The sequence below is a fragment of the Dermacentor albipictus genome, chromosome 10 (genome assembly GCF_038994185.2).
Source record: "Dermacentor albipictus isolate Rhodes 1998 colony chromosome 10, USDA_Dalb.pri_finalv2, whole genome shotgun sequence".
In the NCBI taxonomy this organism is placed as follows: Eukaryota; Metazoa; Arthropoda; class Arachnida; order Ixodida; family Ixodidae; genus Dermacentor; species Dermacentor albipictus.
Window position 1 is genome coordinate 12,445,749 of NC_091830.1, and position 19,934 is coordinate 12,465,682.

The 19,934-nt window shown below is 47.6% G+C and overlaps 1 protein-coding gene across 2 annotated transcripts in view; it reads right to left on the reverse strand.

Moving 5' to 3' along the window:
* Positions 1-19,934, reverse strand: part of Myo81F (Myosin 81F) — a 128,520-nt gene that overhangs the window by 28,917 nt on the left and 79,669 nt on the right. For both annotated transcript variants that reach the window (XM_070527328.1, XM_070527329.1), the window contains 11 exons: positions 18,226-18,460; positions 16,433-16,645; positions 14,543-14,631; positions 13,113-13,404; positions 10,552-10,776; positions 6,815-6,949; positions 5,508-5,666; positions 4,347-4,417; positions 2,318-2,507; positions 1,253-1,353; positions 775-865 (listed from right to left, as the gene is read on the reverse strand). In XM_070527328.1, coding sequence (XP_070383429.1) covers positions 775-865; positions 1,253-1,353; positions 2,318-2,507; positions 4,347-4,417; positions 5,508-5,666; positions 6,815-6,949; positions 10,552-10,776; positions 13,113-13,404; positions 14,543-14,631; positions 16,433-16,645; positions 18,226-18,460 — 1,801 coding nt within the window. The remainder of the gene's footprint in view (positions 1-774; positions 866-1,252; positions 1,354-2,317; positions 2,508-4,346; positions 4,418-5,507; positions 5,667-6,814; positions 6,950-10,551; positions 10,777-13,112; positions 13,405-14,542; positions 14,632-16,432; positions 16,646-18,225; positions 18,461-19,934) is intronic.

Consider the following 19,934-nt stretch of genomic DNA (forward strand, 5'->3'; position numbering starts at 1 on the left):
ACGCGTGTGTATTCAAGGCATGAAATGGTCATAAGCGCACCGGCAAAGAATCGGTATCCTTTTATAACTGTGAACAAGCTACATGTATGTAAAGTGCGAGTATTTCAAGTTATGGGTAGGTTAAGCCATATGGGTAAAATTGTGGGTACAGCAAGCTTTGGGTAGAGTAAGCTATTAGTTCAGAATGCTACACGCAGAATAAGCTATAGGTAAAGTAAGTAAATGGGTAGAATGAGCTGTATTAGGTAAAATGTGCGCATATCACGCTGTAGGTAGGTAGGTAGACTAAGCCATTGTAAATATGATTTGGTAGACAAAGAGATGAGTAAACCAGAGTATAGGTATAATAACGTATTAGTAGGCTAAGCTACACATAGGTGAGCTATGGGTATAGCAAGGTACAGAAAGCTGTAGACAGGGGAAGCTATGGGTACAGCATGCTGTCGGTATAGACAGCATGCTGTTATATAGATATAGATATGATATAGATATATAGATAGATATGATATCTATATGATATAGATATATGATATGATATATTTATTTATTTTATTTATTTAGTCATACTGTTAACCCTCACTTGAGGGTCGTTACAGGGAGGGTCAGTAATACATCGAACAAATATTGAAGATCATTTGTAGTAGAACATTTGTAATACATAGAACATTTGTAGAATGTATATAGATATGATATATATATATCATATAGATATGATATAGACAGCATGCTATTGGTTCAGCGCGCAACAGGTTTAGCAAGACGTGCGTGGCTCACTCTGTGGGCGGTGCACAGAGCCTGGATCCACTCGTTCTCGGGACGCGTGTCCCTGATGCGCTCAGCGATGTAGCTTTCCACGTCCCGATACCTGGAAGGCCGAGAGTACGCGCTTGAACTCGCGGGCTCATAGTTTCGCCGCTCGGTCACCGCGAACAAACTTCACAGAGAGGGTGCAGACCGGAATAAAACAGAAAAAAAGCACAGATAAAAAAAAACGAAGCAGAAATGCGTTTTCTAATAGGAAAACAAGTTCTAAGCATACAGCACTTCGCTTCACTTTTCGAGAAACACCAGACGGCATACATTTTTTACATAGATACAAGCTTACCCTTACTTACCCCCACCTACCCTACTTTATAGTGCGAGTCTGTATGCAGAGCGACGTACTGCTGCTGCGACTACTAGTACTGTTACTACTAGTAGTATGTCACTGCCACTGCTAGTTAATTGCACTAATAAGAAACAAAGAGGTCACCTGTCAAGCTCCTCGATTTCTGACGGCTCGCCAACAGAGACCTGAGCTTGCAGGCCAGCCAGCTGCAGAGCTACTCTCTCCACCACAGGGAAGCTGTCCGCCTGGAACGACAAGTGCGCATGCGCGATGGGGGGGGGGGAGGGGGGGAACAAGCGTCAGTACTCGAAAAGATCGAAGATCCACGCACCTTCTAAGGGACACGGAAGAGGAATACGTCAAACTTGAATTCGTAAATTAAACTTTAGAAATGACCATAAACGTACACCTTGCCGTGGGCATGGTCACACAAGGCGCAAAAAGCGATGAGGGGGTTTGAAATTCCCGTGCTATGGCTTCTCGTGAGGTCACGAGATTTAGAGAGCCTGTAGTCGAAATGCAACAGCTGATGTCCTTGAGACTTATTCAGTGTTTCTCTGCTGATTCTCGATCATTTATATTGGCGGTGCTTAACTCGTGTGCAATTTCACAAACTGCAGAACGTGCCGTTTTTGTTGCTGCGTTCTTCTTTTACATATATTCAACTGACTGCCGACATAGACATTCGAAAACTGCTTCATTGTCAGCATGCTCTTATTTCACCTGATTTTATCATCACTTAACAAAGCGCTGTTCTTGTGTAGAAACCGGAGACGGAAGAGTTGCCTATATCTCCAATAATGTCTAAATTAATCAGTTAATCTACAAATGAATCAGGACAGTGCCTGCTTCGGCTTAGTAGTCACAATGATTAATTAGCGCTCTAAAATAACTCAGACTCAGTTTCGTGACTTTTGAGGAATCTTTCTATAAAGAAAAAAAAAAAACAGCCCGAACATGCGGAACATTTTGAAAATTACCACCCCACACTAATGCAACGACTGTAGCTGTGGTACTAAATCCTAAGAAATTGTTTTCCTTCCATTTATCCTCTAATAGTGAACCATTTCTTTCTCGCCAAATAAACTGAAATCAAGACGAAAGAAGAGACATTTCGCGAGACTCATAGGCCCCCAGCTCTCTATGGTGTCCCTCTAAAGAACGCGGAAAAATCGAGACCCCCCCATTTTCTTTTTTCTTGCGACGCACCTTGACAACGTCGTGCACCGCCTGTGCGTACAGGAGGCTCACTTCGACTGGGTCCTGGGGGATCTCGCGCACCGCCTTGAAGAGTCGCTTGCGGAACACGAAGCGGCACTCGCCTCCGCCGAGGGCCTTGGTGGGGCCCTTCTTCGAGATGGTCGTGTACTTGGTCAGCGTGGCCGACGTGCGCCGACACCTGGCGGCGATTGCGAGAGGTAGGTTAGACAGATCAGATAGATTAGATAGGTAGATGGAGAGATATACTGACACATTAGATAGGTAGATTAGATAGACAGGTTAGATAGATAGATAGAGACAGATTAGATAGATAGATAGATAGATAGATAGATAGATAGATAGATAGATAGATAGATAGATAGATAGATAGATAGATAGATAGATAGACAGACAGACAGACAGACAGACAGACAGACAGACAGATAGATAGATAGATAGATAGATAGATAGATAGATAGATAGATAGATAGATAGATAGATAGATAGATAGATAGATAGATAGATAGATAGATAGATAGACAGACAGACAGACAGACAGACAGACAGACAGACAGACAGACAGACAGACAGACAGATAGATAGATAGATAGATAGATAGATAGATAGATAGATAGATAGATAGATAGATAGATAGAGATAGATAGATAGAGATAGATAGATAGATAGATAGATAGATAGATAGATAGATAGATAGATAGATAGATAGATAGATAGATAGATAGATAGATAGATAGATAGATAGACAGACAGATAGATAGATAGATAGATAGATAGATAGATAGATAGATAGATAGATAGATAGATAGATAGATAGATAGATAGATAGATAGATAGATAGATAGATAGATAGATAGATAGATAGATAGATTCGCTCAACGGACAACAGCGAAACGCGTATACTGTAGTAAATTAGTGCGGTTTGGAGGGCCAGTTGGTGCACGATGACCGTATAGGGGGTTCCACCAAGCACCGACGCGAGCTGTGCTGTTTCTTGGGTTCACATCGGTATTGCTGGAACCCCCCTACACTGTGGTAAAGAAGTGCCACGGCGTCAAGCGCGCTCGCATTTTTTAACACGAAACTATGCATAACGTAAGAGCATTCTTACGTTGCGGGGTAACTCGGGCTGAGCACAATTCAACTCCCGTTTTAATTCCGATACTAATCTACCGCTTAGTGTTTGCCCAGGCTTGCACGAAAATGCAGTGGACCCGTCCTTCACCTCTGAGAGAGAGCCGAGCCAGTCGGAGTGCAATCGCAGCTTAATGACCGTGCCCTGCCAACGTAAAGGCTAGGTCAATCGGAAAAGTAAAAGGTCGTTGTTTCAAGCCAAAACGTTATCTTTGGCTGAGCGCTGATAACAGGATCACTATTCAAGTTTGTCGAGACTTTTCAGGTTGCATCCTAACACCAGCGACCCAAAGGTGTATATCTCTTTGAGAGAACAGAGGTCTTTGAATATGGGAAACCGCTTGGTACCGCGGAAATACGCGAACCTTATTAGCTGGCGCAGCCCAAATTCTGTTTGCCAGAGTAGAGACTGCGCACACGTCAGTGCCCTGGGTGTCATCCGCGAATTCGCGGCTGACAATACTGTTCTTGCGCGCATGTGCACTGTAGTAATGTTCTTGAGGTGGAAGTGCAGTGTCAAGCAGACACAATTTGCTGTTATATTTGCTTATTCGTTTGTATCAAGTACGACGTATTGCATGTGCGACGCGCCATCTTATACTCGATGTTCATACCGCAATGGTACGCGTTCCTACGGGTGAATTCATTTTCTTGTGATCTACACAAATTGTGTTGGAACTAGACAGCGTACATATAACCTTTTTATTCGTTGGCTATCACCGGCTATAGCCCGCATTACGTGATGTTTTTCGCATAACTGCTCGTTACCACCAATTTCTGCATGTTGCGAAAGTCTGGGCGGCCTACACTAAACAGTCGTGCACACTGACAAGCAAATTATATTCAGACGTTGCCAGAGATTGTACGCAGCCCGCGCGGCACTTACGTTTCCCACTGGTAGATAATGTCGGCGAGGTATTCGAATCCTTTGATGACGTGTTCGTGGTCGGGAGTGCACTGCAACAAAACGTACAAGGCCAGTCACTTCACACACACACCCTAAGGTGCCTTCCCTGTACAGCAGTAGCGTTACAAGGTAGAGCGCGCCACTTTCCTTCCCCCGTCATTCACTTTTCAATCCGAGGTTGGCTGTGTTGCAGTTAAGGACGTTCACTAACAAAGCATAAACCAGAGGTCCCTTTCCAATGCCTCACGCATACTGGAAAGGGAAAAGGGCTAGTGTGGAGTGAGGGTATGGAATAATTAAGCACAAACACAGAGGAGAAATAAATACAGGTAAGCGTAATGCGTTTGGTAAGTTACGTGCAACACACATCAGGAAAGCGCGAGCAAAATAAATTTTCGATACAGAAGATGCGCATTTCGGGTCGGGAATTTGTACATTTAAGGAGACAGCACGACATACTTGCATAACAGAGAATAATTATCATATGTAATCCGCATGTGCATAGAAGGCAAGGTTGTCAACAATCCTCACAATGGTATCCACCAGGTACTCGAAAGAAAATATGACACTTAACTGTGCTTAATTATTTACTGTTATTTTCCCTTTTCATTTAATCTGCTCGAATATAACCATGCGTATAATTTCTGGTGACTACCAAGGACACTCCGGACACACTGCTTAATCTGCAGCAACACTAACATATTTGTATAGTTAGCTGATGGATCTGTAACACCTAGGGGTGTTAGGTAATTATATGTTTGCTCTATGACGCTAAATTTCGTCTTGACCGTCATCATCGTCATCAGCCTATATCTAACGTCTACTGCAAGATATCTCCCAGCGACCTTGAATTACCCCTGTCTCGCGCTAGCTGATCACATCTTACTGCAAATTTCCTATAAATTCTCTAAATGTATCGGCACCTAAAGCTACAACCATATTCATCCCGTCTCTACCACCTGACTGTTACACGGGCGAATCACTGCCGGACACCCGAGTATAGAAGCAGCCCTTGCGCTGCGCCTTCGCAAAATTCGGCCTACATCATGGCCTCAGAGAACTATGGCTCGTGCCGACAATCTCGAAGGACATGCTCCAAGCGCCATGGAAGAAATGTCGGATGCCGTGTCCCAGACGAACCTCGTACAGCGCCCAGCCGTCGAGAGAGCGCAGTCCGATCTTGGTTGCCAGCGTCTTGATGGCGTCCTCGGCCGTGATGGACGGGTGGATGTCGATGGCCTTGGTACGGCCGTCCATGAAGTAAAAGCGGCACACCAGGTTCTCTCGCAGTCGAACGGCCTGCACGAAACGCAGGGGAAAACTTACATTGACTCACCCTATGCTAGCGTGAGCGGCCGTTGTAAGTGAACAGCGCGACAGACGACAGAGCAAGAGCGCACGCACATTTCGTCTGCAGTTCTGTGTCGACCGAACTGTAATTTATTAAGGGAAATCAGAACGTCTGCCGTCTGTCCCGTGTTGCCCATATCGACTCAAGAGTAAAAAATTGTGTTCCAGTACTCGCCGCAGACGGCAAAATAGACAGCCAAGCGCATAGCGGGCATCTGAAGGCTCGTTCCAGTTCTGGCGAAGGCCAGAAAAATAAGACACCATCGCCAAGACTGGATCAGCGTAAAAAAAAAGGGGGGGGGGGGGGCGGGGGGGGGAATGCGAGCTACTCTGCTGTCCAAACCACAAAGCGGATTAGCCAAATGTGTGGGAATACCAAGGAAAGCGCGTCTGAACACAAGGTAACGTAGTCACTGTCTTTTTATGTGCTTAATGTGAGCTACGTGGTGTTTTTCATAGGTTCCCACACACAACGCTTTTAAGCACAGAGATAATATGTGCTTTTCTCAGCTTTTCCTTGTCGACGCAAGGTGGCATCGCGTCGAAGACCCGTATTCCAAATGCATTCCATTACTTGGGTTCGAAGCTCTTAGCAGTCAAACAAAGTACACTGGCTTCAATGCTCGCCAGACTTGAAAATGTTCAGAAACAGGTTAAAAAACCATGCAACATGCTCGCATTAGCAATCGAAGGAAGTTTGTAGTTTATCAATTGGTCCCTAGACCTTCATTCTTACTTTCCTTTCAATTGTTCTTGTGTCGCCAAAACTTGCAAGAACAATAAATCACCTTGTTTATACTACATAAAACAACGAGGCAAACTTACATTCAGTTGTATACTGACTCGCCATCATGACGTCACATGTCCGTGAGGTTCGAATTACTGCATTGGATAACATCACTCTAGCTGCGTCTGTGATTCAGGTTAGGTTATTTGCGTTATATCTCGCCCGTATACATCAGATAAATTATTTGTTTTCTGCTTGCTGATCTGCATAAAACTATGACAGCACCTGCCAACTCCAGACGGGCTCGGCCTTCAGGTCACACTTGCAAAAGTTGACGAGCAAGGCAAACGCGCGGAACCACCGTACTCACGTTTATCTCCAGAGTCGACGGCGGCATCTTGCGATTGATGGCGTTCGCCGTGCTTAAGTTGTCGAGGCAGTACTGCGCGTAGGCGGCGATCTCAGAATCCTCCATAACGCTTTTCTTCAGGTAGGAATAGATGTACTGAAAGACAAAAAGGAGAAAAAAAAAAGAAGAAAGAAAGACGAAAGCCGATTTCAGCGTTTCCCTCCAGCTCGGAACTCATTTACTGCGAAACCGCCGGAGTTACTGCGGTATTCGAATTCGACACCAGGGGGCTGTGGTATTCTGGTAAGTGTCCACCTACTGAACATGTCGATTTCGTCTGCCGCTGAAGTACTTTGAGTTATTTTATGCGAAGCATATTACGAGGGCTCAACCCAGCTCCTCAGGCGCGGCGGTGACCATGAAATCACGTGACACCGTGACGTCACGACAGAGGAGAAGTGGCTTTGGCTCAACTCTTGCAAGACGGGCTGGGTGGGAATCGAACCAGGGTCTCCGGAGTGTGGGACGGAGACGCAACCACTGAGCCACGAGTACAACGCTTCAAAGCGGTACAAAAGCGCCTCTAGTGAATGCGGTGTTGCCTTAGAAACGCGCTGTTTCTAAGGCGTGCGTCTCTTGCTCAGGCGCACATTTCGTTGCCGCGCCGAACGCTGCTTTGCTCGACGCTCACCGCGTCCAATGCGGGGCGCGTAGTCGCTGCCCTGTAGCCCATTGTCTTACACCCCTTGGCGGGTCGACGGGAACGCTGTCGCGTTCCACTCTTGAAGGCGAAGAAGTAATGCATGAGTTGTTTCTTCGTCTAGCCGAACCAAATATAGCCAAGCAACAGCAGTTCACCAGGCTAAACAGTGGTTCAACAACTAAAATAAAGGCTAGTATGCTTCGCATCCTGGGCTTAACCTTACCTAAGCCACAGCCATTTTTTTTTGAGACTGAAGTTATTTTTCTGATTGGCTGGGCTGGGACACGTGCCAGAAGGAGACAGGGGCCCCCAACCAATCAGCCCTTCAACAGCAGACGAAACGGACACGTCTGCTACGTGAACACATAGCAGAATACCTCCCTAGCAGTCGTTCCGGCATTTGAATTCGACGTAGAAAGAAAGGTCTGTCGTTCAATACGACGTTGTCGTACATATCGGCGTGCTGTGATGTTCCTTGTAGTATTTTCCGTTGTGCTTTGTCAACACACACGCTCTGCAATAAACTTTATCGGCATGCAGACAAGCAAGTAGTCAAAAGCTGTTGTAGCAGCCGTATATCTTATGGTGAAAGCTATACTGCACATATGTTATTCCATTACGCTCTTGGAATGTGAAAAAAAAAAGTACTCGCAGCTTTCCCGGCTACACCTGAGCTAATTGCGACAGCACATAACATTTTATGATTCGATGATTAATAATCAACATCACTTTATCAGAAGCACCACCTTTATACGGTGCAGTATGGTGGAGAGCACTGCGCCATCCAGCGCGACCGCCGCTAGTACTGTCACGTGCCTGTCGACGTCACACCACCCCGCGCTGCTCCTCCTTGCCTGCTTCGTCGCTCTCAACCAGGTGGCGTTGGCTCAACCCGGCAGTTACTTTTTACATCTCCGAAGGCAAGTATTTATCGGTATAATGCTAGTGCATTAAAAATCTTGCGAAGACGCGTATTGTGTGAGGGCGTAAGGATAGGCCCACCTGCGCCTTTGATTGCACTGCCTTCGGGATCGGCGCCCGCCGGAAATTTTGGATCAATACCAAAAACGAAGGCCGGTGAGCATCCTGCTTAATGCTATTGCATTAAAATTGGTCTCGCGCGACTTCTGTTGCAGCCACTGAGAAACAATAGAACCAACGACTTTGTCACAGCTCCATAGGACTAATGCATGCAGCTAACAGCTAGGCACTATATGAAAAAAAAAATATTGTGGAATGAGTAATAAGGAGGTTTTTTATGATTTATAGTATACAGTAGAAACGCTTATGTGCTTGATATGCGGGGTAGACGAAAATTGAAAGGAACGTTATCGGACTTCAAGCATCAATGAGGAAGTGTAGGTAGAATCTAAGTTGGTTCATGCCATGCTGCGTGCGTCCCAGCTGTTGAAGAGTCTATGCCATAGTGCCTTCTTAGTTTGAGCGACAGAAAAATAAATACCCTTTGAAGGCACAATATGCCAGAACACACGTACAAAAATATATCATGCCATTTTGGCGCGACGACACAGTTATCTGTCATCCCTATACAAAACAGGCCTTGTGGTAAGACAATGACGCCGAGCTTACAACAGCCATTACTGTCATGTACAACAAAATTTAGTTCTGGTACGGCGACACAACCACATAATTTTCCGGTAGGCAGTTGCCCGGCCCGAAATGCTACAAAGAGTTGAGATTTTTTTTTTTCGACTGGGAACAAGCATCCCTTTTCACGTCCTTCTTACTCGTTCGTGTTACAAGAAAGTTCTAGAAGAGTTGACTGCTGGGCTAGCTGGGTTTTCCATAACTGAAGCAGTTAGTAACCTAGCGCGTTTAAAAAAAACACAGAGGCATGAAAGGTGGACAAAGACAAGCGCCTTGTCTCTGTCCACCTTTCTTGTCTCTGTGGTTTTTTTATCGCGCTAATTAAGTTGCCACTTCAATTCGCTTAGCCCTTGTTAACCATTAATATCACACTCCCTGTTCTGTGTTATTTTTTCTATATTTTTCTTGCACTGCTATACGTTTGTTACAAACTTATATTGATCCTTTTTATTGTACTCATATGCAGCTTTGTGTAGCTAATACGTTTCTCTGACTTTTAGGCTGTGCACTTGGCTGGTGTTCTTTTCATTATTATTGTTACTAGATTACATGCACTTGATTCTATGCCCCCCTTACTCCATCCCCCTGTAGGGGCCTTGTAAGGTATCTTACAAATAAATAAATAAAAATGGCCAGGCTTAGCTTGGTTAAGCCAAGAATGCGTTGCACATTGCGCGAGTTGGGGCCCAGCTTTTCCTCCGGCTGTCGTGACGTCACGTCACGTGGTTGCGCTAAAGGTCAATGGTGACTGCCCGGCCGCGCCCAAGGGCTGAACTGAGTGAATGCAATATGCAACGCATAAAAATAGAAGCAACTTAATAACAAACATGGCAAACTTAAAAGAGAATAGACCCACACATGAGACGCGCAGCAATGAACAATGGCTCATACCCTCAATGGTGGCTGCCCGGCCGCGCCCAAGGGCTGAACTGAGTGATTGCAATATGCAACGCATAATAAAAAAATTGGAGGACGCTTAAGCTTCGCCTTCAAGAGTGGAACGCGACAGCGTTCCCGTCCACCCGCCAAGGGGTGTAAGACAATGGGCTACGGCGCAGCGACTACGCGCCCCGCATCGGACGCGGTGAGCATCGAGAAGCGCCGCGTTCGGCGCGGCAACGAAATGTGCGCCTGAGCAAGCGACGCACGCCTGAGCCTTAGAAACAGCTCGTTTCTAAGGCAACACCGCGTTCACTAGAGACGCTTTTGTACCGCTTTGAAGCATCCAACTCGTGGCTGAGTGGTAGAGTCTCCGTCTTACACTCCGGAGACCCTGGTTTGATTCCCACCCAGCCCATGTTGCAAGTTGCTTTTTATTCATGAAGTGCCTGCTGGGATTTATCGCTCACGGCCAACGCCGACGACGCCGACGCCGACGACACCGGCTTTTCTGCGACACGAGCTCCTTAACGCTGTCGCGTTAATAAATCGCGAGAGAGAGCCCCACCTTGGAGAACGCCTTGGACGGCCTGAAGGAGACCACGCTGAGCGCGATGAGCAGCCAGGCCCGCACGGTGGCCTCGTGGCTCGGGTTGTTGGTCGACTGGCGCACCAGCTGCACCAGGATCTCGTCGCGAAGCTCTTCGCGCTCGATGCCGTAGCCGATTATGCTCTGGATGGTGTGCACGTCGCCCTCGGGCTTCCCATCGGCACGCAGGTACTTGCACAGGTCCTGCGGTAGAACGAAGAGAGAGAGGAGACAACGATTGAATTCCCTCGCAGAAATCGAACGCGACGTTCGATTGCACCTCGACATAAAGTCTATACTGCGGGAGTCACAGTAGAAAAGCTACGATTTTCTATAACGATTTTCGTACGGAAACAGGCCAACGGTGAACACGTATGCAGTTGGCTCCATCTAATTCGACCCCTGCGGGACCGCCAGATTCGGTCGAATTATCCGAGAGGTCGAATTAACGAATTCCCTCGCAGAAATCGAACGCGACTTTCAATTGCACCTCAACATAACGTCTACTGCGGGCGTCACGATCTCAACAGAAAAGCTACAATTCTCTATAACGATTTTCGTACGGAATTAAGCAAACGGTGAACACGTATGCAGTCTCGACTCCCGCTAATGCGACCCCTGCAGGACCGCAAGACTTGGTCGAATTATCCGAGATGTCGAATTAACGAGACGGCGGCAAAACGAACGCATTCAAATCTTTTTTATTGCTTAAGGTAGTCCGCAATATATTTTTGCTTCTTGCTCTTGAAGTGCGACTCAGCCAGTGTGAGGCAAGCGCCGACGTGTTCAAGCGCTGCCTCAGCGTGACACGATGCAAAACGAGGGGAGACGGATGTGTTCACAGGCTGAAGAAGTGCAAGCAACTAATAGATAAAAATAATTTAAATAAAACAGCTTCACACCTATACAAAAGAGTAGCACCGCCTGTTGAATTTCTCTTTTTTTTTTCAAGCTTTTTGTAACCCCTGCACGCATGAGGGGCCTTCGCTGGGGATCTTTGGAGATCGAATCAACCGAAGCGGCCTGCTTTATGGCTTGGACTAAGAGTTTTCGTCCCGGTGCGTTCGAATTAAGCGCAAAGTCGAATTAACCGAGTAAAGTTAACGGGAGTCGACCGTGTAAGTAGAGACAACGCTCTTCATTTCTTTCTCAAATAAGCAAGAACTATTGAACTCAACAGGCTGTGGACGGTACGGATAACAGTTTTAGGCTCTTTGTAAACGTATCACTCTTTACTGAGCGTCGAAAACCGGAGGAACAGACGTGAGTATAAGCGCCGGTAACGTCACCTCCTGTCGCCGACGTCAGCTGATGCCACATAGAATTATGATGACAGCGGACGCGTTCTACATGTAGACTGGCACAAAGTCATTCACAGTAACAGCCACACTGTGTTGCAACTAACATTGTCCTAGCAATTCTAGTTTTGTGAACTCACCATCACAGTATTACGCCACCAACGCTCCACGATTCCTGTATATTGTAAACGGTAATGGTTCACTGACAGGCTGAGATTCTTTCCCGTTTACGAAATACCAGAACACCGAATGGCCCCAGTGATGGTAGCCTCTCGCGAGTCTTTATTCAACGACAACGTGTTAGGAACCTTTTTTGAGCTGCAACGAACATTCGTCCTTGCAGTTTTACTTTGATGCGCTCTAGCTGGAACTCAGCACCACAGAACGGTGCCTCTAACGCTCGGCGACGCCGGTAGTTCTCAAGCGGTAATCGTTCCCCGACCGGCTGAAAACTGACACTCCCCAATGGGCCACGAATATCCGACGGAAATCCGGATTAAATCCGAAAGTCCGTATCTTGCACAACGAATATCCGATAGACGTTCGGATAACGTCTGAACATACCGTCTGAAAGAAATCTGAAAGTCTGAAAGAACGTCTGAAAGAACGTCTGAAAGAAATGGGCACGGGCAGGACATGTAATAAGGAGGGACGATAACCGATGGGAAGGGAAGGGAAGCGTAGCAGGGGGCGGCAGAAAGTTAGGTGGGCGGATGAGATTAAGAAGTTTGCAGGGACGACATGGCCACAATTAGTACATGACCGGGGTTGTTGGAGAAGTATGGGAGAGGCCTTTGTCCTGCAGTGGGCGTAACCAGGCTGATGATGATGATGATGATGATGATGATGATGATACCTCCAAGACCGATACAGAAAGTTCTGCGGACGAACAAGTGACGTCGCGTTTTCGATCGTTACGAACATCCGATAAACTTTATTCAGCGCATATCCTCCGAACGCCTTTACTCGAGCATCCGACAGCGGACACTGCCGGTAGATGTGCTTTCTTCGGCCACACTGAAACACTCAAATGTTTGGATACGAGAAGACATATGTAGCGTTAAACTGCTGCACATAAACTCCGTCCCGTTGCACGAAGTACAGGGAACATCGGGACCACAGCCAAGCAACGAAGGAAGATATTGGAACGCATCACGTAACCGCGCAAACGACACCGGACGAAGAAGGAAACACACGGGACAGGCGCGGAGGGCCCGAAGGAAGAGGCCCCCACGCACACACCTTGAATATGGAACAGGCGATGGCCACGTTCTCCGGGTCGTAGATGTGCAGGTGCGACGTCGGGATGGCGCTGCTGCGGCTGTAGGTGACCATCTCGTACTTGGGCAGGACCTCGCCGGACGACTTGCGGCGGCGGGACAGCGTCCGGATCACCGGGCCGCCGCCGAAGTCGCGCAGGTGGGCGTTGAAGTGCCGCTCGGCGAACTCGATCATGTCGTGGTGCTGCTCCTCGTCGCCGTCGGCCGCCGCTTCCTCCATGGCGATCAGCTGCTTCTCGACGCGCTGTCGCCGCCTGCGCAGAGAGTTCCGAGGCCGTCGCGTTGCACCACGTGACACGCATGTTATACGATGAGCAAAACGAGAGCGAGGTGAAAGCAGGAGCCATCGTTTCGACAAGTGGACTTGTCTTCTTCAAGACGGCGTATGCTTATGCATACATATTTATTTATTTTTATTTATTTATTTATTTATTTATTTATTTATTTATTTAGGAATACTGCAGGCCTTAGAAGGCCCAGGCAGGAGGGGAAAGGTACATACAAAGAAAGAAAACACAATAGATTGACAAAGGAGTAAAAAAAAAAAAGAAAGCTCCGGAAAAAATGTAATAGAAAGTACAATCGCATAATGAGTAAAGCACCGCTAAATAATGCATAGAGAGTGGCAGACACAAATTGAAACACTGTTTCACAAGCACAATTTCAAAGCACAGGAAATGTAATAGAAAAAAAAGGAGGAGTGCATAATTCAAAATTACTACAACGGGCAAATCAATAAATATTGGACAACGATACAAATTGAAACGAGATTTCGTAAGAACAAGCACTAAAATTATATAGGAATAGACGCTATTGAGTTAGTGCTAAGAAGTTTGTTATAGGGTAGGCTGTTCCATTCCGTTACTGTTCGAGGGAAAAAGGAAGATAGAAAGCATATGTCGCCTTGAAGAAGACAAGTCCACTTGTCGAAACGATGGCTCCTGCTTTCACCTCGTTCTCGTTTTGCTCATCGTCTTGAATTTCCATGTCCCGCCTTCCCGTGTTTTTTCCCTGGACATGTTATGCGTGTTATATACGTTATCGTGTTTCAGTGTTTATTTGGAAAAATGAAAATCTCTGCCTGTTCTACTGTACTGCCAAGTGTTGATAAAGGGTGCAGGGCCTCTGTCAAGCTTGCGAGCTTTTAGTTCTGTCTCCTTCTTTGTCTAAGAGAAAATAAAGAGTGAATTGAATTGAACTGAATTGAAATTAATTGAAAAGCTGAGATAGCGCGTCGTCTGGCGTCCTGTGTGGAAGGATTTCGGAGACCGCCACCCAAATGTTGTGGAGAGAACGAATCGTTGTAGAATTAAGGAATGACTTCCGGGGTTGTTACGTGCCGAAACGCGTTTTACGTGTCTGTTTCTGCGCTAACGGACGAGGGGAACGTACCTGATGTCTCTGTCGGTGTCATCGGCATCCACGTGGTTCGTCATTCGTCTCCTCTCGTTGTTCGGGTGTCTTAGCCGTACAGGGGGCTCCTGAAAAGGAACACGAGCACGTAGCGCTTTTTTTTTTAAATTTCAACTGACATTGGGGAAAAAAACGTCAAGGTAAGTGTGTGGGTCGAACGGAGGCATTCACGAAAGCAGGAGTACTGTTAAAATCATCCAAGCCGATTGCCGTACTATTTGTACTCTGGAGGCTACTTTGCGCGTTTTCACTTGCTATGTACGAGTGCGAAAGGGAAAAATTGTCATCCACCGGTAAGTACGAGCAGAAAGCATGTAGGACGAAGCTACAAATGAGAAAAACTTGCTTTGTTCATTAGCAAGCAAACTGAGTGATTGATTGATTGATTGATTGATTGATTGATTGATTGATTGATTGATTGAAACGCTTACGTTTCTTTTTAAATACAGCTCCAAAATTGAAGAAATACCCGCTACCAATGTCCTGAAGTGACATTGGCTTCGGGGTTCGATCGGTTCCGACAAGAACAAGTTTTTCTTCAACTGCATGCGAAGCTTAATTTCAGAGAAACCAGTTTCCTTTGTAGCTTCGTGCTACTGTCGTGTGGATGACAATCTTCCCTTTCACGAAAACTCGCTCCAACTTGCTAGTTTCCGCACAAGTTATGTGCTTATTGAAAGTATGAATTACCTCTACGAGCGCGTCACTAAAAACCCTTGTTTAGAAATGGAACCCAAGATGCTGTAAGACATCCCTGTCGGTTACGCACACTGTCTTGACGGGTATTACCGTAAGGTATCACTGAATGCATACTATCGGGAATATGCAAACTACGGAGCGTGACATCATGGCGATAGGGCGGTGCTGCCATCACATTCCATCCAGACAAACAAAAAACAATGTCTCGAAAATTCGACGAACTCCGCTGGCGTTTCTTTAATGGCGAATGCCAGCGAACGAGCAGTTTCTATACACATCGCAATGTGACTGCAACCACATTGTAAATCGCATCATCGCGTTGCGAAGAAGTTGCGCTGGCGCATTTGCCAGAGGCAATGCGAATCGCTCGCTATAGGCTGCCGTCGCCACTGCATCTTGTTCGCTCTCGAATGCGAGGACATCGTTTCGTTCATTCATAACGGCAACAGCGCGAGCAAAACGACGATGGAGTGAAAGGGACACGGGACAAGCGCCCACTCACAACTAAGTTTACTGAAACCCACACATCAAGGAATATAAGCGACACAGGCGATCACATGGTCAATCGAGGAACGCACAACCGGGCCACGTGGATACAGGGCATCTGATACCGTGTCCAGCTGTCTAGGTAAATCAATTCCTGCTGAGATCGCTTACATTCCTGATGTGCCCCACCTATAAATACTGTGGCGAAGAAAGCATCAAGGCAGAAAGCTGGGCTAGTTGGTGTGTCATCATTATTCAAAAGACTAGCGCAACATAACAGGGACACAGACAGAGAAGACGCTACCACGTTAGCGCTCGTCCTGTCGTCTTCTCTGTCTGTGTCCCTGTTATTTTGCGCTAGTCTTTTGAATAATGAGGAAAGCATATGTCGCCTTGAAGAAGACAAGTCCCCCTTGTCGAAACGTTGGCTCCTGTTTTCACCTTGTTCTCGTTTTGCTCATATTCCTGATGTGTGTTTCAGTAAACTTAGTTGTGAGTCAGCGCTCATCCTGTGTTCTTTCCCTGCGTCGTCGTTTTATTTCGCGCCGTTACCATTATGAATGTATATACAAACTCGCCCAACTTTCCGCTTTAACATCGTGTCCTTTCAGTTCTTCGCACAGAGTGCGGCGTGATTACGTAACCTCGCCAAACCATTCCGATCGTGGGACCGATGTCACTGACCTCCGGAGGAACCATCGTGCAGGGACCGTTGAGTTCCCTGGGCGTGCTCGGGGACTGCGGCAGGCTGGCAGGTCTGCGCTCCTGGAGGAAGCTGGGCGACGGCGGAGGAGGGGGCGAGGGGGACACGACGGGGCTGGGAGTGACGGCCACGTCGCCCTGGTGCTGCAGGTCGCCGGTGGAGGCCGACAGGTCGGTGGACGCCAGCGAGCAGGCCTTAAAATAAAATAAACAATTAAATGAAGGGGTTTTACGTGCCAAAGGCACTTTCCGATTATGAGACACGCCGTAGTGAGGGACTCCGGAAATTCCGACCACCCATGGGGTTCTTTAACGTGCGCCTAAGTCTAAGTACACGGGTGTTTTCGCATTTCGGCCCCATCGAAATGCGGGTGCCGTGGCCGGGATTCGATCCCGCGACCTCGCGCTCAGCAGCCCAACACCGTAGCCACTGAGCAACCACGGCGGGTCAGCGAGCAAGCCTGTCGGTTCGAGGGAAGGAGCACACGCATATACGCGTTGAAATTCGGCGAACGCTACGGCAAGTTGCCGACAGGGGGCGCAAAAGAAAGAGAACTGATGAGGGAAAAATTAGCGCAACCAAAAGATAGCGCACGTATATAGAGAAGCAGGGAAAACGCGGGAAAGGCGGGAGATGGAAGTTCAAGACGATGAGCAAGACGAGAACAAGGTGGAAGCAGGAGCCAACGTTTCGACACGTGTACTTGTTTTCTTGAAGGCCTTGAAGAAAAGTCCACTTTTGAAACGTTGGCTCCTGCTTTCGCCTTGTTCTCGTTTTGCTCATCGTATATAGGGAAGGGAAGATGAAGAGAAGCGCTTTCGCCTTTCCTTGCCGCGTGCCTTGTCTTTTTTCTTTAGCGCTAATTTTCCCCACCAGCAATGCAATACCAATTAGCCGAACAATTTACTCTTCCTGAAGAAAAGGAAGTGGATACACTTGACGCTAACAAATTGGTACAGTTCAGTTTGAACCTCGCGACTATCTTTACATCAGCAAAATAGCCTTGGCGGTTTAAATGATTCTTCAAGGGATGATACATCTGTAGGTCGTTAGCATGCCTATATGTGGGTTGTACACTGTCATTAGATTTCCTACTCGTAATCTTTCTTGCGTCAAATGAAGGCCCACCAAACCCTCTAAACCTTACAAAAGCTACTAGAACATGTTGGAGCCCTCTAAACAGTTTAACTATAACGCATGCAGCAAGAAAGAGTTTAGTTTTTGTGCCGACAAGCTGAATGCACGATGACGTCGTGATGACGTCGTGATACACCATCGTGCCACGCGCCAGAGCAACGGCAAGGGTAACGCCCGCGGCACTCTCGTGTATTATTTTTTTTTTGTTACGAGCAACGTCATCATACTTCGCCTTCTTGCCACGCAACGTCTGCAAATTTTTGCACTGCGTCACGACGGCACGGTGATGTCGATGACGCCGGGAGATCGACATTTAGAGACCAACTGTGGTGCCAAACTATGGCACCCTGTAAGTGTTTCTCAACCTGCATGCTTGCTAAATGCGATCCTTCGACTTGCGATACAGGCGTGTAGTAGAGTTTGGACAACTCGTCAAATATGTGTCAGAGAGAGAGAGCAAATGATAAATGAAAGGTAGGGAGGTTAACCAGGAGTGAGCCCGGTTTGCTGCCGTACACTAGGGGAAAGGGAAAGGGGGATGGCAAGATGTGTCAGTACTCCTTCATCATATATAGGGGTGTGGTCCTCCTCTCCATAGCGTATGTACCGGGCCCAATAGTGGCGCGTATGTGCGTACCTCGTGCGCCTCGGCCTCCTGGAGCATGATGTCGACCTCCTGCGTGATGCCGCTGACGTACTCCTGCGCCTGCGCGTGCGGGTCGTGCACCTCGCTGAGGAACGAGAACATCTCGTCCAGGTCGACGCACTCGGACTGCTGGTGCTGCGAGGACGAGTCCGGGCCGCCGCCGCCGCGTCGCAGCACGTTCTTCTCCACCAGGTTGGAGATGGCCGCCAGCTCCTCCTTGGCGGCGCTGCAGCGCCGAACCACGTGACACCGTCGCCTCAGCTCAAGCTTCCAACGAAACGGACTAAGAGACGCGGAGGACAGAAACGACCACGAGCGAGCATTTGCGCAACGCGACTGGAGCCAAAGAGGTCGGCCCAACACGTGACGCTACGTCAGAGCGAGCGGTAGGTTTTAGTGCTCCCATGTCAGACACGAGCAAATCTGTTTTAAAAGAAACTACCGGGAACCAGACACTCTCAGGCAGTACGCTGCTTCACGGGCCGCATGTTGGACCGACTTTTCGAGGTATAAAGCGAACGGGAATGACTTCACTGAAAGTTGCCCTGCCAATGCTGGCAGCGTGACGCGATGATTCCTCCTAGTGTAGCTCCTTCCTCCATGCTAGAAAATGAGGCAGGCCTACTCTCCGTGAAGCCCACATCGGCTTCACTTTTTATCTCCTAAAAACTCGGCCCAACACGTACGTGACCCCGCTCTATGCGGACTCGGCTTAGTCTGTTGTGGTTCGCGGTAGGTTTCCCTCGACGGGCACATATGACCGACTGCCTTGCCTACAGCTCTGTGCACAACTTCACCCGATGTGTTCGCGCAACTTTAGTCGTTTATATTGTGCCGTATACATTTATTGTCTTATGTGCAACGTCAGAAAAAGGTACAACGGGTCCGGCAGCTACGTGCAGCTGTCGCACGCGTTGCCTTTTCGCGAGGAGCGCGTGCGCTGGCGGTGGAAGACGCTAAAACGTGCCGCGACACGATCACGTGTTGGGCCGACTATTTTTGGCTTCGATTGCATTGCGTTAGGCTCCATTCTAGTTCTTCCCACATCCACGGAAACAAACGTGGCGAGGTAACGTGGAGACAATGAGACGGCTGCAGGAAGGGAACGGTGTTTCGGGAACCACAACGAAGGCTACAGGGCACAGCATGCTGTCAGTAAGGTTTGGAGGGAGGCGAAGCGAAGCAAAGTTATGTCCCTGATGAGGAGACACTGGTGAGCTAGTTGGTTGGCAAATGACTGCATATACAAACTCAGGTTGATTTCGACGATATACATCAATATGGGACTCGGTAGTTTTGCTCAAGAACAGTAGTCAGGTGGTCTCATGGGATGAGGGCCCACTGTTTGCAGGTTGCGTCGCCGGACCTGATTAAAGCCAGGGCAGGTCCACAAGAGACGTTTAAATCATCATGCCAGTAGCCAAGTAGCCCAGTATTCAGCATTACAATCGACTCCCGTTAATCCGAATTTCTGCATAATTCGAGCGCACTGGAAAGTCCCAGCGAGGAACGGAACAGTGAAGAAAAAACTCGGTTAGTTCGAACGCGAAACCATGCCGCTTCGATGCCCAAGCCAGCATAGGAACGATGCTTATAGTACATGGCTTCGGCTAAACTTCCTCCTTCTGGCTTGAAACGGCTTCGTGACTTCACAAACTGATCGTTTTCAAGAAGGTACATACTGTCTTATAAACAAGTGG